Below are 24,635 nucleotides of genomic sequence, written 5' to 3' on the forward strand. Positions count from 1 at the left end.
GTTTTAAAAGACATGTAGCAAAATTGTAATAATAACTTGCCAAGCATCCGGTAAAAAGGTAAAAGTAAAGTAAATGTAGTAAAGTTCATAAAGGGAAATGAAGGTAAAACAAAACAACAATTAAAAACATAAATGGCATAAAACCAATGTTGACATCCAGTCTACAATGTTAAGAGAGAAACTACAGAAAGAGAAGTTATAAAGGGCTTTCTGTAGCATAATGGTAATTATCATAACCCACCAGGAAGACTAACAGGTAAGTACAAGAACCACTGTCCGTCATCTGAAGTTGGCCTTTCCAGTCCTGGTTCCAGGTTATGTTCATTACAGCCATTATCAAAGGGTAAAGTAATAAAAGTGTTAAAAGACATGCATCAGGATTTAATAATAACTTGCCAGGACAACTGACGGGTAGTTCAAACAGCAGCGTTAGTCACCTGAAGTTGGCCTTTCCAGTCCTGGTGTCGAGTTATTTAATGTCACGGCCATTTTTTAATTTCAAATCGAACTAGAGAGATTGTGACTCTTAAAAGAGAACCATAATAAAAAAAGGTTTAATGACGAAATATAAAACACTTAAATGACATTAAAAAACTAAAAACTTTATGAAGGTGGACAGTGTTACCGACACCAATAACACTGTCTAATGTTATGGGCAAACCTTGGGACAGAACATGTTTAAAATAGTGCCGTTGTTGAGAGTTGTAACGATGGCAAGAAAGTAAAATGTGGCTTACAATGATCTGAGTGTTACACAAACTACACATTGGTGCATCAGTTCCACATAAAAGAAAACAATGAGTTAAAAACTGTGACCAATGCATAGTCTAGTCAGAACAACTTCCTCCTTCCAATCCTTACAGAAGCAAGATGGCGAAAGTCCAATATAGGATTTTATTTGGAAAAGCTTGTTTTCACATTGCTCACTCCAAGTCGACTGCCAGTTGGCACAGAGCCGAGCCATGAATATAGGACCATAGTACATATATGAAATACGCACAGTGGTGATAGTGCCAGAGCAGATAGATTTAGCTGCCGTGTCTACAAGCTCATTCCCGCAAATACCAACGTGGCCTGGAATACAGAAAAACTGGATAAAAGTTGATGTTAATGAGAAATGGGCCAGTCGATTTTGAATATCAGCGAGAACAGGGTGTGACCCAACGTGAAGTGATTCCAGGGCCAGTAGAGCCAGTATAAATAGTGCAGTTGAAGTACTGCTTAGCTTCAATATGATCCAAGGCAAGTGAAATGGCATACATTTCAGCAGTGAACACAGAAGCTGTAGAGAGGATTCTGCACGCAACCACCGAACCGCAACAAACCATGGCAAAACCTACATAGTTACCTGATTAGGAACCATATGTATAAATTGGAATGGAAAGATTGTTTGAAAGATGTTCAGTAAATAAAAGACAGTACTTCCAATTGGGTACTTCCTGCTTTTCTCAGATGACTTAAAGAAAGGTCACATTTGGGGGACTGTAATAAGCCACGGTAGGATGGGCTGACCAGTGGATTCTGCAATGTTATCCAAGGACAGACCCAATTCATCCAATTGCACCTGGACGAGAAGGCCAAATGGAGTAATGGCAGATCGTCTGTTCTGAAAAAGTATGGCCCAACGAGGAAGGAAAACACAACCCCAGACAGGATGCTTTGGTAAGGAACAAAGTTTCAAAGAATATAATAAAGACAGTTCCAAACAGCAAAGGTGCAAAGAAGGTTCATGAGGTTCTACGTATAAGCTTTGAACTGGGAAGGTGCAGAAAGCCCCAGTCGAAGTCCTTGATGATGAATGGGGTCCAGCATCTTTAAGGCCGAGGGTCTGACAGAGTCATAGACCATTGATCCATAGTCAAGTTTCGATCAAATAAGAGCACGATATATCTTAAACATAGAACATCGATTTGCTCACCAACTAGTGGTAGAGAGGACATGGAGGATTTTCAGTGCTCTTGTGCATTTGACCCATAGCTGATTTAAGTGTGGTATAAACGTCAGCTGATGGTCAAAGATAAACCCCAAGAATTTGGTCTCAGGGACCACAGGCAGCGAAACTTCACCAATACGGAGCTCAAGATCAAAGTGAATACCCCATTGGTGGCAAAAGTGCATGCAAATGGTTTTAGAGAGAGAGAAATTAAAGTCGTTCTCCGTGGTCCACTTCAGTACACGATTGAGGGCAGTTTGTAGTTACCACTCAATATATCTCACGTTCGATGACTACACGAGATGTGAAAGTCGTCAACATAGAGCCTTTTTACAACGGTGAGAGGGATGTTCAGTGATGGTATTAATTTTTATACTGAAAAGTGTGACACTCAAAACACAGCCCTGTCGGATCCCAAGTTCCTGTAGAAAAGAACTGGAAAGTGTCGAACCCACATGAACTTGGAATCTCCTGTCTATTAAAAATTTTTTAATAAACATGGGTAAATGGCCACGTAACCCATATATATGGAGGTCTAGCAAAATGCCAAAGAATACTGATACAAGATGTTGTCGTTTGAGAAAAGCTTCTCCGATTGGCGCTTCAAGTCGAATTAGGTGGTCCATGGTGAAGTGCTGTCGTTGGAACCCACATTGGATGGGGAAGAGGAGGTTGTTTGATTTGAGGAACCAGACAAGACAAGCATTAACCATCCTCTCTAAGGTCTTACAGAGACAGCTCATCAAACCAATTTGACAGTAGTTTGAAGGAATCTTGGGATCTTTTCCAGGTTTAGAGAAAGTAAGATCATAGCCTGGCACCAGGCATTAGGAAAAACTTCTCCTGCCAGATACAGTTAAAAAACAATTAGAAGAATATCAAGAGAAGCAGGAGATAGATGGCACAGCATGTCATAGTGTACATCATCTGGTCCAACAGATGTACTGCCAGACAAATGAAGGGCCATTTTCAGTTCCAACAGTGTAAATGGACGATTATAGTCAAAGAGACAGTCAGTTCGAAAGGAAAGAGGTGAACACTCTGCACGAGTCTTGATGGCCAAGAAGGTGGAGGAACAAGCAGAAGTGCTAGAAACCCGGCAAAAGGTTTCACCTGGAGTATCGGCGATGCTCCGGACATCAGTTACCTCTTGGCCATCAGAAAGTAAGATCAAGAGGGGGGACAGAATTGTAGTGCCCACTGACCTTTCAAACCCTGTCCCACATGACCTTGGAACTGGTGGTAGAAGATATGCTAGTTGTAAACTTAATCCAAAATTCCTTCAGGCTTTGACGTCTTACCCATCTAGCATGTGCATGGATCCACTGGAAAGCAATGCAGTTTCAAAATGTGGGATATCTACGGAAAGTATCCCAGGTCCGTTTTTGAGCCTTCCGTGCCATGTGGCAGGCAGGAATCCACCACGGACAAGAATATAGTGGAAAACGTGTCAAGGTTTTAGGAATACACTGAGCAGCTGCTTGTATAATACAGTCAGTTACTGCTGCCACACAGTCGTCTATTGATGGCTGACAGACAATGGCAGGATCAAGTTCTGCAAGAGCAGTGAAAGTGGATCAGTCTGCCTGATCCAGCTTCCACCAGTTCTATTGTATCAAGGTGGCTATTTTTAATGACGGGTAGGCAAAGTGGCTGGAGAACCCTTCTGTTTACGATCACATCTTTTTTCCTTACTGTCCTTATTAGGGGATGGTCTATCGACCTCCATGGATCCTGCCCCGAGTCGATTGGGCAGGTCTTTGTTTGTTGGAAGGGGATTCCAGTGACTGAGGATGCGAACGAATAATTGTTTTGCATCTTGGGGTGGGAGAAAAAGATGTATCTGAAAAAATGCCTGTATTTGGAACCAAAGGATGTGGATCTTGGAGTTTGTTAAAATGTATGGGAGGAACAGAGATGGGTGTAGAAGTTGATTCATCAACTTTTTTAACCATGGAGGTCAAAAGGCTTTTCATTTGTTTTGAGAATGATTCTCTTGGAGGCACAAAGAGATCTGTCTGCACTTCCACTGTAGTTGGGGAACGAAGTGCAGCAGCATATGTCTGAGATGAAGTGGTGGACGGCAATTTCCAAGCTTCAGGATAACTAATGTTATGAGTCATTTTCAAACGCTGCAGCTCTTTTTCTCCAACCATTTAGGGCGAGAAGGAAAGTAGGAAGGGTGAGAACCATTGCAGTTGACACAATGTAGGTCCATGTCACACTCACAGGCATCATGGTCCTTGCCACCACAATGAGCACGTGTCAGGGAACCATGGCATGACGTCTTTGAATGACAAACCTGACATTGGAAACATTGAAGAGGGTTTGGAATGTATGGTCGTACTCTGCAATTTAGATAACCTGCCTTGATGGTGGCAGGTGTACGTGGTGATGTAAATGTCAAAACAAAGATATTTGTCAGCAGTGTAACTTCATTTTTGGGATTGGAGATGCACCTCACTGCAGAAACTCCTTGAGTGGAGAAACCAGCAAGAATCTCTGACTCGGGAACGTTCTTCAAATCCCTCTCAACAATAACTCCTCGTGAAGAATTCAAGGTAACATGAGGAGTTCACTGTGTTGGGATGTGGATGTTTCAACAAATATGTCTCCAGATCGAAGCTTCTTTACTGACTTTGCAGAGCCAGCAAGTCCCTCCAGTCCTTTCTGAATAAAAAAGGGGGGATATTTGCCCTAAAGGTTTTTCTGAAAGAAAATGTAGGATGAGAAAATGAGGTACAACTGGTGGTACAGGCGTTGAAGATTGCTGATCAGTCTTCAAGATGTGGACATTTACCTGTTGACTGTTTTTTCACTATTTTATTTAAATTTTTATTAGGAGGATCCATAGGAATAAAAGAAAATTTCGGTGCCCACTGACCCCATTCACCATGAAGCCCTATGAGGGGACCCACTACAACGTCAAGCAAGGACACTACAGCAATGCCAGAGTTTCGTGAGCACTATACCCAAACACCAACATCAGACTCAATGTCCACAACACCCGTTGAGAACTTCCAACACTGGTACTTGGTTGACTCTAGCCCAAGTGGACCAGCCGACTGACCCAAGGGGGGCCACCCAAAAGATGCCCGTCTACAGGATTTCAAGGCCAAAGTGGTGTGTTAGGGTTGGTCCCCTCAACCATCAGGATCCTCTCCTCCCATTCACGGGTCGCCACACACAGCAAACACGTGGGTGGATGTTTAGATCCCAAAGGAGGTAACCTGAAAGAACAGAACTTTCCCTGGGAGAACCCCCACCACGTACAGCAATCCACACCGAGGGGCCTGAAGGAAGGATCTGTCTTTAAGAAAGAAAAACGTACATATTCAAAATAATAGACTCGGTGACAGCTGAATGGACACAAAAGCAAAAGAAAATATTTCTATATCTGAAACTTAACCTGAGCTGAATAACGAGTTAACAACACCACTGCATCTCAAACTGTGATAAACTTATCATGCTGATGCCAAGACATATAGAGTGAAAACTTTATCAAATGATCAAGTGTCAATATATATCTCATATACATCTTAACAGTGCTATCCACATTGACATAGAAGAGATTGTAACCTATACATATCATTTGCTCTACCAGTAAAAGACAGAGATGTAAATATTTTTCTACAATGTGAAACATTACAACAAAATAAGTATTACTGCTAATGAATAACAAAGGCAATTTGAATGAGTCAACTTAAGTTTTTTGGGCCATATGTAATCTGAAAACTGCATAGACTCAGAATAAATGAAAGCTTTCTTGAAAATTTTTATATCAATATAAAATGCTTGGTACACTGCACATCATACTCTATATTTGATTTTCTTATAATAACTTTGGTTTTTTTATACTTTAAAACTGGATTTTTTTGTTTTTAATATTTGAGAACATTATTGCTTATCATTTCATGCCTTCTTTCTTACTATGAACTTAATTTATTTACTACAGTTTGCTATTTTCTTGTTTAAGTATTTGCTTTTGACAGAAAGGATATTTTAAATTGCATTACTTTGATGCAACTGTATATTTTATAATGCTAACAAAAACACATTATGTCAGATATGTCTGGTATTATATTGAATATTTTATTATTCTGCTTATTTATTGTATATATGTGGTTCTGTTAAAGGTATATGGTGTATTGTCCAGAGATAAGATTGGGATTCAGTTGAGTCACAAATTAAGTTTTTATAGTTAAATTTAAGGATAAAGATGGCCAGAAAGGTAGAAAAACTGTGGCTGGTAGACATCATAGCTAACCTTTCCATACCTTAGAATATGAACACTGCTTTAATCATAAATTTTTATAATTTAAGAAGGGGCTTCTATATTTAATTATAGCTTACAAATCAGTGGCAGTGCCAGGGGGCTTGAACCCTCCAAATGAGCCAAGCCCACCTCAGCCCCCTAATATTGTTACCTACATATATTCATAAAACATGGATAACACAATCGTCATTGTTGCTTAACAATTAACATCAAAGAGACAGATCTGTAGAACTCAAAATCTTCATTAAGACGAAAGTATGTGTCGTGTCCCATAGCAACGTACTGAATGCACTGAAACATATGCGCTGTATTGCCGCTCCCTGTGTTATGCCATTCTATCTTGAGCTTTGATGAAGATTAGACAACCACGTTGATTTCAAGTTACAACAGATCATCGGGGATTTTACTTGATAAACCAAAGGTTTCACAGGTATTTACCCATTAATTTCATTTATCTTTTATTGAATAGTAAAACATAGCATGCATGTATAAGTGTATTGTGTATCGGTCAAAACTATGAAGCATTTAGCCGGTGTTGTGTCCTCTGTTAGATCATTTTGCATTGTGTATCAGCCATCCAAAACTGTACTGATGATTGTGGCATACACTTAAAATTGTGACTTACAATCCAATTAATGTTATACTTATGATTAGATAATAACCTTACATGTTAACTGACAAAATATTTCTAAACAATTCTAGAATGAATTTTGAAATTGTCATTAGGCTATTTAGAAGTGTCTAATTTAATGTAATGTAGTAGTTACATTATTATAACAAAACTATCACAATCACAGTTTGGCACACCTTTCTGAAATGTACCTTGGTATTTACATTATTATAATTTATAATAATTGATGGCATTTTGGGAAGCCCCTCCACAGTTTAATAAATGGTTTTAAGTAATAGTTGACCAATTCATACTTATTAATTCACTTTTAAAATTTGAACAGTTGAAGGAAAAGTGTGGATTTAAAATACAATGCACAATTGTTTAAAACTGCAACTAACTGGTTAACCTCAATATTTAATGAAGTGCAGACAGATACAAGATGAATTCTTCAAGCTGAGCTTGAGATAATATTTTGAAATATGTAGAAAAGAAGCAAAGTATTGATCCAATGAAGCCTCAATGCCAACAAAAAATCTAAACAGTAAAACACACATGGATAAACATATAAGTGGAAGAATTCTATCATTGAACCAAATATATTGCTTTAGACTAATTTATTTAAAAAAGAACCAAATGACAATTGCTAAAAACAGATTGAAATCCTAAAGCAGTTCATGTAAATTATTTAACTACATAAATGAATGAACAAAAACCTCAGTACTTTTTCAGATAGTTACTTATAATACTATTCATGAAGAAAACAAACATTTCTACATATCTCTAAATGATAAAGCAAAAAGCAGTTAGTCATTTTACAAAATGGAAAATACAATACTACTGTAACAAAAATAATATTTAATAAAGTAGGTTTATGATAAAATGAATAGAAAAATTATTCCAAAATCCTTAATAATTAAGTCCAAAAAGGTAGTAAAATATTTTATTTTTCTTTAGTTGAATACATGTAACCAAACACAGAATTTGTTTAAAAGATTACATAAAAATGTTATCTACTTGTTTAATATATACTAAAAGGCTTGAAAGCAACTAAATAATCATTAATTTAGTTATTCTCATGACAGAATACAAATAATCCGTGATGATGAAAAAACCCACTTGTAGAGTAAAATATACATGTATAAACAGCTGGTAGGGATTGAGAAACCTTTTATGTAGAGGAGCAAACAACATTTCGACCTTCTTCAGTCATCGTCAGGGTCACAAAGGTTTGATCTTATATCCCTCTTTACAGAAGTCCCAACCGCTGAAGCCTGCAAAATAGCCTTAGAACTCTATATCCGAGACCCTAACCCATCAATAGACATTCTCAGCAACCAATTGGCAACTCTCAAAAATTCACCATGAAGAAGATAAACTTCATGTTCAACAACCACAACTATATACAAACAAATGGCCTACGCATGAACAACCCAGTATCACCAGTTCTAGCCAATATTTTTATGACACAAGTTGAAACACAAGCAATTAACACTGCATTACATCCACCACTATACTGGTACAGATATGTAGATGACATGATTATGGGATTCACATCTACAGAACACACACTTAATTTTTTCAATCACATGAATGCTATACATCCCAACATTAACTTCACATGTGAAGAAGAAGAAAGCAATCAAATCTCATTTCTTAACCTCAAAATTATAAGAACCGATACACAACTTAAAACAGAAATCCACCGAAAACTCACCCATACTGGACTATACATTCCTTGGGACTCAGCATATGAAACAAAACAAAAACTCAACATACTAAGAAACCAAATAAACACAGCCATAAAACAATGCTCACCAGATAAAATTAACGATGAATTAGACAAAATAAAACAATACTTCATCAACATCAATAAGTTTCCTCCACAAACCGTAGAAAACATTATACCTAGACAAAAAGCAAAATCAACTAACAAAAGTAAATATATCCCATGAATTAAAAAATCACAAAACCATATATTCCCAACATCAGCAGCAAAATAACCAACATTTGGCAAAAACTATAACAAAATGACATTCCAGTTAATACCAAATTTATTCAAAAACCAGGCACAAAACTAAGGTCTATACTATGTAAAAACTACACTGACAAAACACCACACCAACATCATTTATAAAATACAATCCGATAACTGCTCTGACTTCTATATTGGAGAAACAAATAGAAAAATGGAAATCAGATTCAAAGAACACAAAAAGTCACCTTCACATGTTTTCGAACACTACAAATCAAATAAACACAACATAACCATAGAAAACACCCAAATACTAAATAAAGACACAACCTTAAACAAACACAAAATTAAAAAGCCTTACTTATACAACTCATGCCCAAAATAAACCAATACAAAGGAACATCTTTTAATATATACATCTCAGCATGCCCTCTACATTCCTACACTCAGTTACACAACTGCCTTCAAACATGTGGTCAGTAACCCTTTTTTTCTTTATGAACCTGACGATGACAGAAAATCGAAATGTTGTTTGCTCCTTTACATAAAAGTTTCCTCAATCCCTACCAGCCATTTTTACATATATAGAACACAAACAAATTTGTTAATGAGGAGCAGATTTAGAGCTCACTATTTGATTAAAATATCAAGCTGGAAGAAAACACTTTTAGTGAAGTTATTAACTAATTTAACCATCATAATTGATACAAAACTGAATTACTTTATGAAACGAACTAAACATATAGCAAGAGATTGTTACAATAAATAATCATTAATCCTTTTTGCATTATATTAAAACTCAGATTTATCATTCTAAAGTAATTATTCACAAATGTTTAAAAGGTTTTATATTTGAAAGAAATTAGCTGGAACGATATATATATTTGCCTCTGTAAAATATGATGTAATTTAATAAAATTCAGCAAATATAAGCGCAGCTTCTTTCTTTTTTTTTGAGTTAAATTGCAAAATTTAAATTCAATAATTTAAATTTTATACTATCAGGTTAAATTTTTCCAATATATTTGTCCTCAACCAATATAACAGCTAGAGTTGGAGGATGAATTAAATAAGGTTTTAGGTTTAACTACACAAATTTTAAATCACCTTATTAATACCCAGAACTTTGCTCAATTTTAAGGCATGAAAAACTTTAAGAGAAACCACTTGTAATATTATAAAAAGCCCTTTCATTTGATAAAGACAGTTCAAACTGTTGTAACAATACTTTTATTCTTGCAAAATTAAATTTCTAAAGCTTGAGGAAATTATTTATATAAATAACTTATTCATCCCTAAAATACAGTAAAATGAATATGGATTTTTAATCTATGTATTTTATCAAGTTATGTTACCCCAATTTTAAATAAGGACTACATTTCCTATTTATCAATGTAACTTTTGAAATTAATAATACCTGATCCAGGCCAAATATTATTCTAATGTCAAATAAAATGTCAGAAACTGTGTTGTTGTTTTTTAAGTTAGCATTTCCATAAGATCAATCAAAAACTTTATAGGATCATTGCCACACCATTCCTTTTTTTTTTTCTTTTTCAAATACATCCTGCAATAGAATTATAATGATGAAATTTTAACCTTGTAAATTTTTGTATAAAAACTATAGCCTGAATAGCAAGATAATATTTAAGTAAAATAATAACCTGGTAACACTATTACAAAATATATACATAAGCACTTTACAAAACTAGTCTTCTTCCACATTCAGTAATAGACAAACTGTTTAGTACTGTCTATACAAAAAGCTGACATACATTTTCATCATTGTAATCTTGAAATACACATTGTTTATATTCTTCCTCATCTTGTGGATTGGCAAAATATGAAAATACTGCTTTAAAAATATACTTTTACAAACACAGATCATAAACTCATCAGAAAAAAAACAGCTGATGTCTTTGGAATCAATGGCTTTCCTATGCATACAAAGAAAAAAGTCAAGGTTTTTGACATAAAGAGAATTATTTAATAGGAAAGGTAAGACACTCATTGTCACCTTTATGTAAAAATTATCATAATTAAGAAAAAGTATTCAATATATTTACCCATCTTTTTATTTCAAAACAAACATTTTATTGCAATCTTCACAACTAAACATACATCAAGAATGATGGTGTCTGCTATCAAGTGTACATAAAATGTATTTATGATTAAAATTTAACACTTGTTATTTATCTTAATTGATTACAATTTAAACAGAATGATGCATTAAATAATAATAAAACTGACATTCTTTCCTTCAAATTCTATTGTGTAAAATCATGGGTTTATCTATAAACTTCCATATGCAAAATGAAGTTAATCATTTAATGTTAAAGTACCTCTTCCTTCAACAATGTGCACATAATTTAAATGTACATAAAGTACTCTCAATTTTTAATTAATCATGCTTGCTCAAAAAACTATTTTTAGATATACATACAAATGTTCAAAAACTTTAAACTTCAAAAATGAATTTCATCATACAATCTATAAACAGTTACATTTATTTACTTATCAAATTTATACTAATATATAACAGATTATATCTTAGTTAACTATTTCAAACAATTTCAAGCTATTTATGACTTCATCATTTAGATTTTTGTTTCTAATTCTTAATTCCTTGAAAAATACAATTTAATATACATCTATATATAGAATACTTAGCTGGATTATGGAAATGTACTATGACTTCTCTATTGTATTTTAAACTAAACGCATTATTACAGAGTAACCGTGATAAAACTACACATCTATAAAGGTTGAAAAGTTGAACTTAAATCTTTAGAAAGTTTATACATAAATGAAACAATCATGATTTCATGATATAAAAATTCTGAAAAGTCCATGTAACACATAAAGAGAAACATAGTAAAGAAGTTTTGACAAATATATCATCTCTTATGACTTAATAAACCACAAGCTCCCAGGATCAGCAAAAAGCAAATTCTTTCAAAAAGAATATCTTACTATAGAGATTACTTATGATCTGATTATAAATTATAACTGAAACAAATACAATACCATAAACATAATGGCTCATTATTAAAGCAATAAACCATGTTGTACAAATGTGAAGTAAATGGCAACTTCAAAACAAATTTGATAATTTCTTTGATGTCAACTTCCTTCTACAGACAACCTTAAGAGCATTTTGGTATAATCAAATTGTCACTTTTTGTTGTTGTTTTTATGTTGCAATTCAAAGTATTTTTATAATTTTTACTTTTTTGTGCTTCTAAGCTAATTTATAACTTTAGTAGTTCATTAATCCTGTTTTCTTTTCTTTTTGCTTGATTTGAATATTTCAGTACCATTTTTCCTAATCAACATTAATGATACTAAAGTTTGTTCAAGTTTCATAATTGCTTTTTAATGTTTTAATAGTAAATTGGCTGTTGAAGTTTGTGAATGATTCCCGAGTCAAAACGCAAAGATATAGAATCAAAGTAGTGAAGAAAACGTCCTGATCTTTTACGGCATTTCGCTTGTCTGCAAGTCTCTGAGATAGAGATGGATCTCAGAAAAGGCAGATAATCCAGATGAACTGCACAATGATTAAGTCTCTGACTTAAGGGTAAAGCATTTCTTATTGCATCAAAACAAAATTTACTTTCTTGGTACAACTGGTGATTTTCAAGAGTCTGACATTGCATATTTTCTTTACAGTGCAAAGTTACGTATGACAAATCCACATTTCCAGAAGCATTCTGTAAAACTTCCCTGAGCTGTTGTGATGTTTTTCTAAAACTCAGTACTTCAAATGATGAAAAAATATCAACATTTATCTCTTCACACATGGTGAAACTTTTATCACTTAATAAAGGCAAGCCACACATCCATGACTGACGCCTTTCTTCTGGGCCAGCACATTCTAATCCTCTCAATCTTCCCTGTCTCAACATTATGTCGCATGTACTCAGGTCTTTCAGTAGGTTTGAAATTTGTTCATTTACCTTATGAGTAATTACCCAGGTACTATTCTTCAAAACTGTATCCTCACAATCAATTTTAGAATCATCAACTGTGCTGCTCAAGCCATTCCCCAAAAACTCCTTTTCTTGACCCAGTCCCTCTTCATTTAACCAGCTAATGTCCAATGGGTTAATTTGCTGAGATATTTCTTCAACACAATTCTGAAACTCACTCACTTTCTCCAGAGATGGTTCAAATACCATAGGTAATGATAAAAGTTCATACAAATTGTCAGAAATAACTCTATTTCCAGAAATGTGATTTTCATATATCAGCTTTCCAGCTTGCCATAAAGTACTTTGATTTAAGATAGAAAGCAGGGTTTCATACATCCTGAAGTTCATATTATTAGGTAGGCTTAGCAAGAAATAAGATCTTTTGTTACCAATCACAAGATTCTCTTCAAATCCTGTTGTTCTTTCTAAACATGCATTTTTCTTCTCTGTCATATTTTCTACAGTAGTTTCTTTTTCTGACTGTAAAACTAATGCTCTCTTACTTGCACATTCTAGTAAATCATTAACTTTAGATTCCAATAATTCACCATGGTTATTTGTATTTGCTGGACATTTCTCAGAAGTATCCATTTCTTTTAGTATTATGTTGTGGTTTAAATTTAATTCCTGTACAAATACTTTATTGTTCACTGATAACAGAGTTTTACATAAATTAGACATTCCTACTTTATTAGGAGCCAAAAACTGAAGCTGTAATAAACATCTACGAATATCACAATTCATATACTTAACCAAAGCCCTTGTATATGATGGTTTGACATTTATGCCTTCTTGCACACAAACATTGAACAGATGATCTGAAACTTCATATAAATTAGGTGGATTTAATGAAATAACCTTATGCATATGATTGATATTTGTTTTGATGCTTTCAATATTCCTAGTAGCTGTGAGAATTACTGGCTTTTTAGCTGCAGTAATAAATGTGTTCACTGCACTCCAAAATCCATCATCATTTTCAAACACAACATCCACATCATCAAACAGTATCAATGACATACTTGATATACTTAATCCTTTTTCTGTATCATTCAAAACTGGTTCTATTAATATATCTTTCACTGTTGAATCTCTGTATGTATAAGTGTTTGAGTATTTAATTTTTCCATTAAACCCAAATCCTTCCAATGTGTTCCTCTTTTTCTGTGAGCCTAAGTGTATCTTTCTGGTTGTATTACTTCCTAATTTATCACTAAATGCTTTTCTTGATGTTTTCTTACTTGCACATCCCTTAGTAATTCTTGAATCCAGTACAGAATGTTTTGCAATTGAAGAGTCGGTTCTGAAAAGAGATGCAATTGATTTTTCTTTTGATAAAATTGAAATTGGTTCTTTAGCACTTGCTTCATTTTTCTGTTCTGACAAAGACTTTGGTGAATTTGTCTTATCAACACCAAAAAAACAATTTTTTTCATTCTTACATGATGAACTTTCAATATGATGAGACTGAGTTGCTTCTTGAAGTTGGGACATAATTTCTTTTCCTGTTCTCTTTGAAGAAGCATTTAATTCAAAAACTCTGAATCCCAACTCTCTTGCTACTGCATAAACAAAACTTGTTTTTCCTATGCCTGATGCACCAGTAATTAATGTGCAATTGGGCAGGTTGTCATCATCATCATCATCTGAAAATTCATCAGAATCACTTTTACAACTAATATTAGAATCCTTACTTTTGTATTTTGCATCATTTAAACATTTTGTTTTCCAAGCAGCCAACCATACCTTCATTTTTTCCACTTCATTCTTATTACCAACAAACATTTCAAAAGATGTTGGCTTATATTTTTCAGTAAACATATCTCCATTAATGGAATTATTTTCATTATCATTTGTGGTAACTTTATCATCATCCTCTATATTACACGACCCAGGTTTTTCCGTAGCACCACTACTCAACTTATTTTCTTTGTTTATTCTTTTTTGATATTCCTTCTTCTTTTCTCTGTGTATCAATTTGTCATTAGCATTAGTTTCTTTTAAAGGCATACTTATTACATCACAAACATTATGAATCTTTTTTGGCATTTCTGATAATTCACTAGTATTAATAGAAAAACTTAAGTTCAATTTATTACTCTTCATTTTAGTCCTAGACCTAAGAGATCCTTTACATGCTAAACCACCACTCCCTTTTTCATCTTCTCCATCATCATCACATGGAGTTCCAATGTTTCTTAGATCTTTTTCATCTGCCAAGATTAACCTTTTTTTCTTTCTATATTTTGTATCTTTCTCATTGTCTGCATTTTCATCTAAAGGTTTATCAAACACTGTAATTTCATCTTCATGAGCAGTTGGTTTTCTTTTGTAACTGCATTTTGAAAAGTTGTTTTTCAGTTTACTATTTTTAGTAGCAATCTGTAATTTACTCTTAGGTTTTGGAGGAAATATCACAAACTGCTCATCATCTTGTTTATTCACCCTGTTGCTCTTGAGATTTTTGTATCCTATAGGCAAACTTAAACATCTTTTTTTGGAGACATTACTGGTTTCACCTTTAGGCTTTACAACTGAACTTTCATCTAACACGCGGTCAATTACAACTTTTTTCATGAAAATTGGAGCAAGTTTAACAGGTAAGGTTTTTGTACATTTGGTGTCATAAAGTGTAGTTCTTGGTGAACTCTCACGAGAAGCAGTACAAATCTGACCATGATGAAGCTGATTTACATGTATTTGATTTTCTTCTGTTCTGTTATCTTTTTTTTTAAGAAAAATTGGTGCAAGTTTAAAATCTTTTATTTTACTACCCCTCGCTTCCACAGTGGTAGTACTTTCAGCTAAGCTACTACTAGGCTTGCTAATACAATATTCTTTTTCACAAGCTTGACAAGAACTTTGAACTGCTGAATCTAATAGTAGAACTTCTTTATTTTTAACACACTGATTTTTATTTTTGCAGCCATCTATCAGAACACAATATTCAAACATATTTGTGCAAACTGGATTGGTTGTTCTACTGTCTCCTTCACATTTTGTTTTTAACCTTGTTTTAACAGCCAAAATTTTCTTCACACCTTGTGCTAATTTCTCATTTGGCTGTAGACTGTGTAATTTCATCATATGATGCGACTTTCACAGGATTTAACTGAGCATTGCAAAGTGTTATCAACTTCAAGTCAAACTGTCTTAAGAAAACTCCAGAACTTGAGATGGTTTCATAAAAAAGGATTTCTTAGAATCTCGAGCTAAAAAGAAAAAAGTACCAGTACTTAAAGTTGTAAATGAAAAGGATATTCAAAAGAAATGATACTCGTAATTATCTACCAATATTAATACTCCCAGTACTATTACTTACAATAACTCATAGAATAGGCTTTAATATTACTTTTAATTCACAAGAATGAGCTTCAACATTATATTGATTAATAAACTTACAACGAACAAAATATTTTACTTGTTCAACATTAAACAGTAGTTAGTTCTAAATTTAAGTTTACACTTTAAAAGTTGGTAGAGACAATTACTGAATTAGACACACGAGATCCGAAAATGAACTTTGAAACAATATCCTGTCGGTTAAAAATAAATATTCTCAAAATATTATTATTTACCAAAGTTTCCCTTCACTTAAATTAACCATTAATTAGTCATACTCTCTTAATTACACATTTTTTACACGCTTCAAATTAATACTTTTGTTACGCTTACATAACAAAAACGTAAACTAATACACACTGACTACCGCCAAATCCAATACGACCTCTCCTGCAAAGAAACGGCAACAAATACAAACAATTTCTTAAATTATTATTCTAAGTACCGTAAAAGGTACAGCAACAATAATAATAAACTCGACTACAATGGCAGTTGTATTTTTTGACAGTTATGGAGGGCCGATATTTATATAAAATTCTCTTTCACGTAAACAAAATAATCTATATACATAAAAAAGTTCTTCGGCGTTTAACTCATTAAAGTGTTACCCATTAGAACGCTTGACTCGCAATATTAGGGTAGTAAGAATACCCGTACTTTGCTGATATCCAAATGTTCAGTGTGTTCAGGACAACTAGAATTTAGTGTCTTGTTGGTTAAATATGACATTGTATTTATGGAGATAAGATAGTCAATTGGAAACCTTTCTGGAGATTGCATCCTTTTGATGGCCAAACATAAAAATAATATTGTATAGTATTTCTATTATTGCCCTTACAGTATCACATTTTACACATGAGTTATCTGACTTGTGGGTCTTCTTCTCCTCCATTGCTATAATGCTGAGGGGCTTAAGGTGAATGAGATTGTCTTAACATCATAAGTAGGACTACCCACTTTCCAGACTAGAAAAGGGACATATTTCAGCAACTGCCAGGTCTCCATTGGCCAAAACCACAGGAGCAGTCCAACACAATGCAAATAATGGAACTCTCTACTAAGTCATCAAACGTGATAACAAAGCCTCCTTGTGTTAAAGAAGCACTAGCAGGAAATGGCTTCCAAGGCTTGGCTTCTTTATAACGGGAAGAAAGTTCAGCTGCATCAGAAGGTAATGCTTCAAACTTACTGTGAGCCAAACCGGTCAACACAGAAAAAGTCCAAAAGTCCTTGCTAAGGCCTAGAAAAACCTTGAAGCCACAATGGAAGTCATCTTCGAGAATGTGTTGGAAGGGCTGATATGGAGGGGAGTGAAACCTCAGCGTATTCTATCGTGGTTTTTATATTTCACAAATGTTGTTTTTTCTTTGCGGTAATTTCATTATATATTTTGTATATTTCTTTTCATTTCAGTGTTATTTAATACCTCAAAATTATTTCACATTATGTGAGTTTCTTTTGTATTAATCTCTATTTTTATATACATGTATGTGTATCTACATATATCTGCTTAACGAAAAAGTAGGTTTAAAATTCTTACAAAGTTTGACAAGGGGGATTTCACCTAGAATATCTCATACTGCAAAAGCAAAAGGAAATAGTAGTCTTTCTTTCTCATTGTTTCTATGCAGTGAGTGTGGGGCTTAGAACGCTAAATATTGAGTTTCAATATATATAGTTGGTCGAACAAAAACATCCTATTGTGTAGCTTTGTACTCAACAACAATATATTTTAAAGGATTGTTCAGTAGTTTCGCTGTTATATTTCTTAAGTTTTTCATGTCTAACAAATCTAAACTTTCTAAATGCTTTCATATTATCTCATAAAATGGGTTATTTTTCTTGTATCATGGATTTTTTTATGTAATAGAGTTTTATTTTTATTTATTTGAAGATTACATGTTTGTAGAAATTGTAACGCATTTTATTGCATTTAATATATTATATTTGCACCTATCAGTGATGTCGAGAAAACCCACTTGTAGAGAAATATATATGCAAAAACGGCTCGTTTGGGTTGAGAAAATATTTTACATAGAAGAGCGAACAACGTTTCGACCTTCTCCAAAACGAGCCGTTTTTGCATATATATTATATTTGCACCTGTTTTAACAAGGGTTTTAATTCAACAAAGTATATTTTTTATATTATACGTTTCTTTATTTTCTTAGAACTGAAAGTCTACTTCTTGTAAAGAGTTAAAAAGTCAAATTTTGTTCAGTTATTTTTGAGATTATATATAAATGTAGGTATACATAGGTGGGCTGAGCAGATAGCCCTTTGTGGCTTTGCTATATGAAAAACACACACACACGTATACATAGGGTTACCAGATAACCAGAGGGAAAACTGAGATTGTCTTTCCCATTCATAGTGGCATTATAACACTCCTCAAGACTTTTAATCGTGTTTTTTATGCATCAAAAATATTTACTACAGAGTTTATTACAAAAAAAACTATAATCTGTATGCTAATTCATTCAGTATTTGTAAAAATAATTAAATATAATAAAATTATTTCATGATAGATTATAAATTATTTGTTTTATTCAAATAAATATGTAATAAGAACTGTCTTACGTAACTTTCATCTTTAATTTTCAATAACACTTTTTGCAATTGCTAAGGCTCTCCGCTAGTAGAGCGGTAAGTCTATGGATTTACAACGTTAAAAGCAGCAGTTCGACTCTTCTTAGTGGGCTCAGCAGACAGCTCGCTGTGGCTTTGCTATAAAAACACAAACATACACAAGGAATTGCTAAATAATCTGATATTTATTTCATCGACTTTTAAATTATAGAAACACAAAAGCCTGTAAAACCTCATATAGTTTAAAAACAAACAAATATAACAAATGCGCCTACGTTATTTTGAACCCACTCAAAAGAAGAAAAAAAAGTCATATCTTTTTTTTTATTTTTCTTGATTGGACTGGTTTACAAATCTCAATTCCTGTGGTTGTCCAATTGCATGTTATGTTAGGAAAACGTAGCAGAGAGAGAGGAAACACTTTCCTGTACGCGTGTGGTTTATTTTTGTCGAGTGATTTTCCAAGTAAATTTTAAAAGAAATTTTGTATAACGATAAATTATACATATAAAACTTACATTGAAGACAAAGAAATTGAAAAATTTAACTATTTCGCTGTTCATAATTAGACACACACACAAAAAAGACTACAAACTGAGACAGACCCGGATGTACCTACAGAAACGGTAACTATAACTCTTCGTGGTATATTAAACTAACCCTTCCCAAAGAAAGTATATTTTCGTTTGCTTGTAATTATGCGAACATTGTAACTATACAGACACATCGCTGTGTCAGTGGGAGAAAATTGGTTTCATTTGTTTTGAATTTCGCGAAAATCTACAAGATGGCTATCTGCACAAGCCACTCCTAATTTGGCAGTGTAAGACTAGAGGGAAGGCAGCTAGTCATCACCATCCACCGCCAACTCTTAGGCTACTCTTTTACCAACGAATAGGAGGATTGATCCTTACATTATAACGCCTCTATGGCTGAAAAAGCAAGCATGTTTGATGTGACGGGGATTCGAACCTGCGACCTTCAAATTACAAGTAGAGTGCTTTAACCACTTGGCAATGGAAGAAGAGACAACGAGGGAAGTTAATTGATATTAAAGTTATTTTGTTTTCCGCACATTTGCGTTTTATATTAAAGTGTACTTTAATACAAATCTTAAAGAATTATTTAATCTATTTTGGTCATTAAATATTTTTGTGTTATATGCTTTTGTGCGTTAAATAGTAAAATATAAAATAAGTGATTTTTTACAATTTACTTGATTTGTGTTTCAAACAAAGTGTTAATTTTTCTCAGGTTTATCTATCACACAGTGAATATTAACTTACTATCGGAGCAAGCTATCCACTTAGAGCGAAACTAAATCATTTCAGATTTCAACATGAGGATAACAGCCAAAAGAGTAAAAAGTAGCAGTTAGATATTATTGTAACGCTTTTCTTTGGTTAGGAAGGGCATCTTTTAAATTATTTAGTAGAAATAATTTAATGTCCATTCAGTGGCGGCGCCAAGGGGGGCTTGGGGTGGCTTGAGGCCCCCCAAATGAGCCAAGCCCCCCAGCCCCCAATATTGTTACCTACATATATTCATAAAATATGCAAAACACAATCGTCGTTGTTGCTTAACAATGAACATCAAAGAGACATAGATCTGTAGAGCTCAACATCTTCATTAAAATGGAAGTTTGTGTCATGTGTCCCATAGCAACGTACTGAATGCACTGAAACTCATGCGCTGTATTGCCGCTCCCTGTGTAATGCCATTCTATCTTGAGCTTTGACGAAGATTAGACAACCACATTGATTTCAAGTTACAACACGCCCGCCGCCTACCGACGGGGGAACCCATTTTCGCGGCCTGTTTCGCGCGTGCGCGGTCCAACAGCAGCTTGCTCCAACGAGTCGTAGGTCTAGGCGCAGCCGTTGCAACAGATCATCGGGGATTTTACTTGATAAACCAAAGGTTTCACAGGTATTTACCCATTAATTTCATTTATCTTTTATTGAATAGTAAAACATAGCATGCATGTATAAGTGTATTGTGTATCGGTCAAAACTATGAAGCATTTAGCCGGTGTTGTGTCCTCTGTTAGATCATTTTGCATTGTGTATCAGCCATCCAAAATTTGCTGCCAATCACCAAAACAGGCGCATTGTTTTGAAGTAATATTGACTATAAACACAACATGACGAAAGAGAGTTAGCCTGATAGTGACCTTACTTTTCCTCAGAGTGTATTAACTTCACATGGGATAATTCGTTTCTGCTATGTAAATTATGTCTTTATGTTATATTTCTTTTGAATTCTAGCTTTACTCTTAATTTATATTAAATGTTCAATCTAAGCTAATCTTGATTTTCTTTATTATTATGTATTACCTTGGGTGGAATTTAGGTGAGCTTCATCTTTTACAAATACGCATATTTTCATAAACAAATTATGTATAATTTGTAATAATGAATTATTAATCAGAGTATGAATTTCCAATGAAAACTGCATTAAAACGCAGTTTAAAATAGCACACCTTTCTGAAATATACCTTGGTATTTACATTATCATAATTTACCATCTATACTTCATATTGATGACATTTTGGGAAGCCCCTCCACAGTTTACCTCAGCCGTCCCAACGAAAATATCCTGGCGCCGCCACTGTGTCCATTCCACGTAGTAACAACAAATTTACTTCCTCATTTACTCTTTATAAGCTTAAACACTGTCATAACTTGTGTAATTACAAATGGCTCTAATTACATTACACTAATGTTAAAAATAAACTTACAATCAGCAGTACCACTTCCAACGTTGAAATGAAAACACAACACACTGACTGATTCGTTTTACCATAGAGAAATGATTCTACTTTTTAAACTTTACAATTTTATCAACAATTTCGTATTTATAATTTTCACCCAAACTTACTAGCAAATCTTGTCGTCTAATATTTCAGAATTGTTTTGAGGTCAGTTTTACTGCTCGTTCGATCTTATCAACGTTATCATTACAAACTGCGGCTCTCTGTCGCAAACAAACAAATGACAACATGAACAAATGCAATCAGAGCGATTTCATACCTTCCCACAGCACCTTTTTAAAATTACATACGTTTATAATGGATAACGTCAAATCTCACCTTCGAAAATTAAAAAAAATCCTTCTCAGATTCAGAATCATTCCAGATCACTTTTTATAATATGGCAAGAGTCTTAGTGTTGACGTGTTCATGAACTTTGGTACAAGTTCGATCACACTATATAGAGTTATTAACCCCAAATCCAGAAAATACCCTATCTTCCCATTACAGAAAATGCTTCCCAGTGGTACAGAATTTGGATCTGGACCAATTCTGGAGATGACCGCCCTGTAATGACTTCCCAGATTGTATAAAATTTTCGTGGGCATAGTTCTATTAATTTTCAAGATGCACGAGCGGAAACACAGATGGACACACGGAGAGTTTGTTTTGGATTTCTCGAAAAGCTACATGAGGTTTTTCTGCGTTATCCATACCTAATTTCAGAGTGAAAGACTAAAGGGAAGGCAGCTAGTTATCATAACCCACCGCCAACTTTTGGGTTATTGTTTTACGAACGAATAGTGGGGTTGACCGTTACATTATATATAACGTGCCTCAGATTGCGAATCAACCGCACTAACCATCTGACCATGCCAGACCGTATCTAGAGGGACACTCAGTAGAGGGCATACTTCCACTGTACAGCGTAGATCATATTCGGTTCTCAAAAAATTGGAAGGTACGTCCGTTTGTCCACCGTCATCAATAGATATGGACCTTGTTTTTGCCGGATAATGAGAAGTAATATTCTACATGAGTCCACCAAGTTTCATGAAAATTCGATTATTTTTGACAAAGTGTGAGAAACTGGTCAACAAATAGGTTGTTTGTTTGTTTGTTTTTCGCATCCTTGAATCTTCAAAACTAATCACTTCTGAGTTGGAAGTACCAACTTTCGTCCAAATCCATAAAACCGTTTTCGAAAAATCTTGATGACGGGGATAAAAACATGGTGGCGGAGATCAAAATACCTTATAACAGTATCTTCAATGTGTAGCCGTTGGAAAGACTGATATACAATGACATCAAGAATTAGTAGCGTACCACACCTGTTAAATGAGATTGCCTTTTATGAAAATACTTTGATTTTGTTTCTTTATCATTTATATTATATTTCAAATATAAGGAGATGCTGTCTATTTCTTTATTAATTCCATTATTTTGTGTGTTCTTTGTTATAGACTTTTAGAAAATATGTTGAAAAATCTATTAAAATTGCAGATCGTTTGTCTTCAGTATCTTGAAAACCTCATCTTTTGTCACAAGAACTAGCCCAAATTATCTTTAAATAAATATCAGAAGTAAATTGTTTATATAAAATCACTGAATAAAATAATTTCTATGCAAAGGTGAGTTAAGTTAGATAGTACGTAAATAAACAGTATATTTTAAAACATAATTTTGATTTTAATAAGGTAACAGCTTGCAAAAGTTAAATGGGAAACTTCGAAATGCATTCATAGTCGAGCTTGTCATTTTAAACCTTTTTTATGTAATACTACGAATTTTGCGTATTAGAGTATGTGCAAGTGCAGTATCATTAAAAGAGTAAATCAAACTGTAACACTATGGTAATTAAATTGGTCAAATAACGTATTTTGAACGTCTTCATAATGTAAACTACTTCATACTTGTTTTTTATTCCTTTGATAAGAGTAATTTCTCAAATAAATACATTAAGATATCATATTTAGCTGTTTAACCAAAATTTAAATTATATCTATTAACTTTTTTCAGAACACAAGTTTAGTTTTACAAAAGTGTTTTACTTATTTCAAGAGAGCTCTGAAACTTTAGATATTGGTTTTACGTACCTTATTATGCAACTGTTTTTCTTTTGTTTACTATTAAGCATAAAGCTACGCATTGAGCAGTCTATAATGTGACCAACAACGGGTTTGGGTTTGAATACCCGATTTTTGGCGTTATTAGCCTTCAACCCTACCGATGAACTACTGGGGGCATATTTTTTTAATCATTCATTTAATTCTAATTTAATATGGTATAGTTGTGATACTGTACTTAAAATTACCAGTTTTGATCTAACGAATGTAGGCTATTTTATTAAGTATAACGCCAAATAATAAGCTATAAATAATATCTTCCATGGTAAATCAAAAAACAGATTTTAGCGTTATAATTTCTTGTTGCTATTTAGTGGGGGACAAATAATATAAAAAAAAACTTTTCTTTTATTATAAAATACTATTGTAATAATGTACACCACCATACCATTTAAGAAAATTTGAATCTTATACTCTTCTATGTGCAGTAAAACCTGTCTGAGCCGAAAACTGCATAAGGCGGAAACATGTACAAGCCAGAAATATCAAAATTTTGTAGCACACAAAAACGCAAACTAACGTGGCAGGGGTTTAGTTGAGAGAGAGAGAAATCGTAAGAATTCTCTCTCCAACTGGGGTGTTCAGGAACGTTGTGGTTCCTCTTCGTCCCCTTACGTGGTTATTTAATTTAGTTGTTTTTTTTTAAATAATTTTTGGACTCTTTTTTTGGGTAAAGGAGTGAAGTTGGTCATACTTAATATTATCCCTGACCGAGGCAAAGGCAGCACCGAAGAAGACAGCCAGGTCCCGTCCCGAAAGGCAGATGTCAAAGTAAATATGAACACGAACACAAACGACCCGATTCAGGGCCTTGCAATAAATTTGCCTGGGCTGGGATCTATAAATCCAATGTCTAAGTTTTTGCTGTGGGGGGGAACGGGAGCGCCCCGAGAAAAACCCACTTTCACAGGACAGGCGCTCAAGACCTGAAAAGGAAAATACATAGTGTTAACGTGAGTTTTTGTCTTTTAAGTACTTTGTTGTGTGATTTGTGATTCTTGAAATATGTTGTAAGGTGAAATATATTTTGTTGGTGCACTAATTAAATTGTGGAGTGA

At 33.9% G+C, this 24,635-nt stretch overlaps 1 protein-coding gene across 4 annotated transcripts; it reads right to left on the reverse strand.

Moving 5' to 3' along the window:
• Window positions 1–10,865: 10,865 nt before the first annotated feature.
• On the reverse strand, window positions 10,866–16,612 carry LOC143253243 (uncharacterized). 4 transcript variants are annotated; one of them, XM_076506780.1, is made up of 2 exons: window positions 16,471–16,612; window positions 10,866–15,980 (listed from the first exon to the last, which is right to left on the reverse strand). In XM_076506780.1, exon 2 carries the CDS (start codon window positions 15,853–15,855, stop codon window positions 12,178–12,180), a length of 3,678 nt encoding a protein of 1,225 aa, XP_076362895.1. In that variant the 5' UTR covers window positions 15,856–15,980; window positions 16,471–16,612; the 3' UTR covers window positions 10,866–12,177. The 4 variants fall into 4 exon arrangements, with proteins under 4 accessions (XP_076362895.1, XP_076362898.1, XP_076362897.1 ...); XM_076506783.1 differs by having other exon boundaries at window positions 16,347–16,487; XM_076506782.1 differs by lacking the exon at window positions 16,471–16,612 and adding an exon at window positions 16,444–16,466.
• Between the last annotated feature and the right edge of the window lie 8,023 nt (window positions 16,613–24,635).

This window comes from Tachypleus tridentatus, chromosome 6 (assembly GCF_004210375.1).
Source record: "Tachypleus tridentatus isolate NWPU-2018 chromosome 6, ASM421037v1, whole genome shotgun sequence".
Taxonomy (NCBI): Eukaryota; Metazoa; Arthropoda; class Merostomata; order Xiphosura; family Limulidae; genus Tachypleus; species Tachypleus tridentatus.

Excerpts from the sequence above, each read along its gene's own strand:
- LOC143253243 (XM_076506780.1), bottom strand. The coding sequence starts at position 15,855 with ATGATGAAATTACACAGTCTACAGCCAAATGAGAAATTAGCACAAGGT.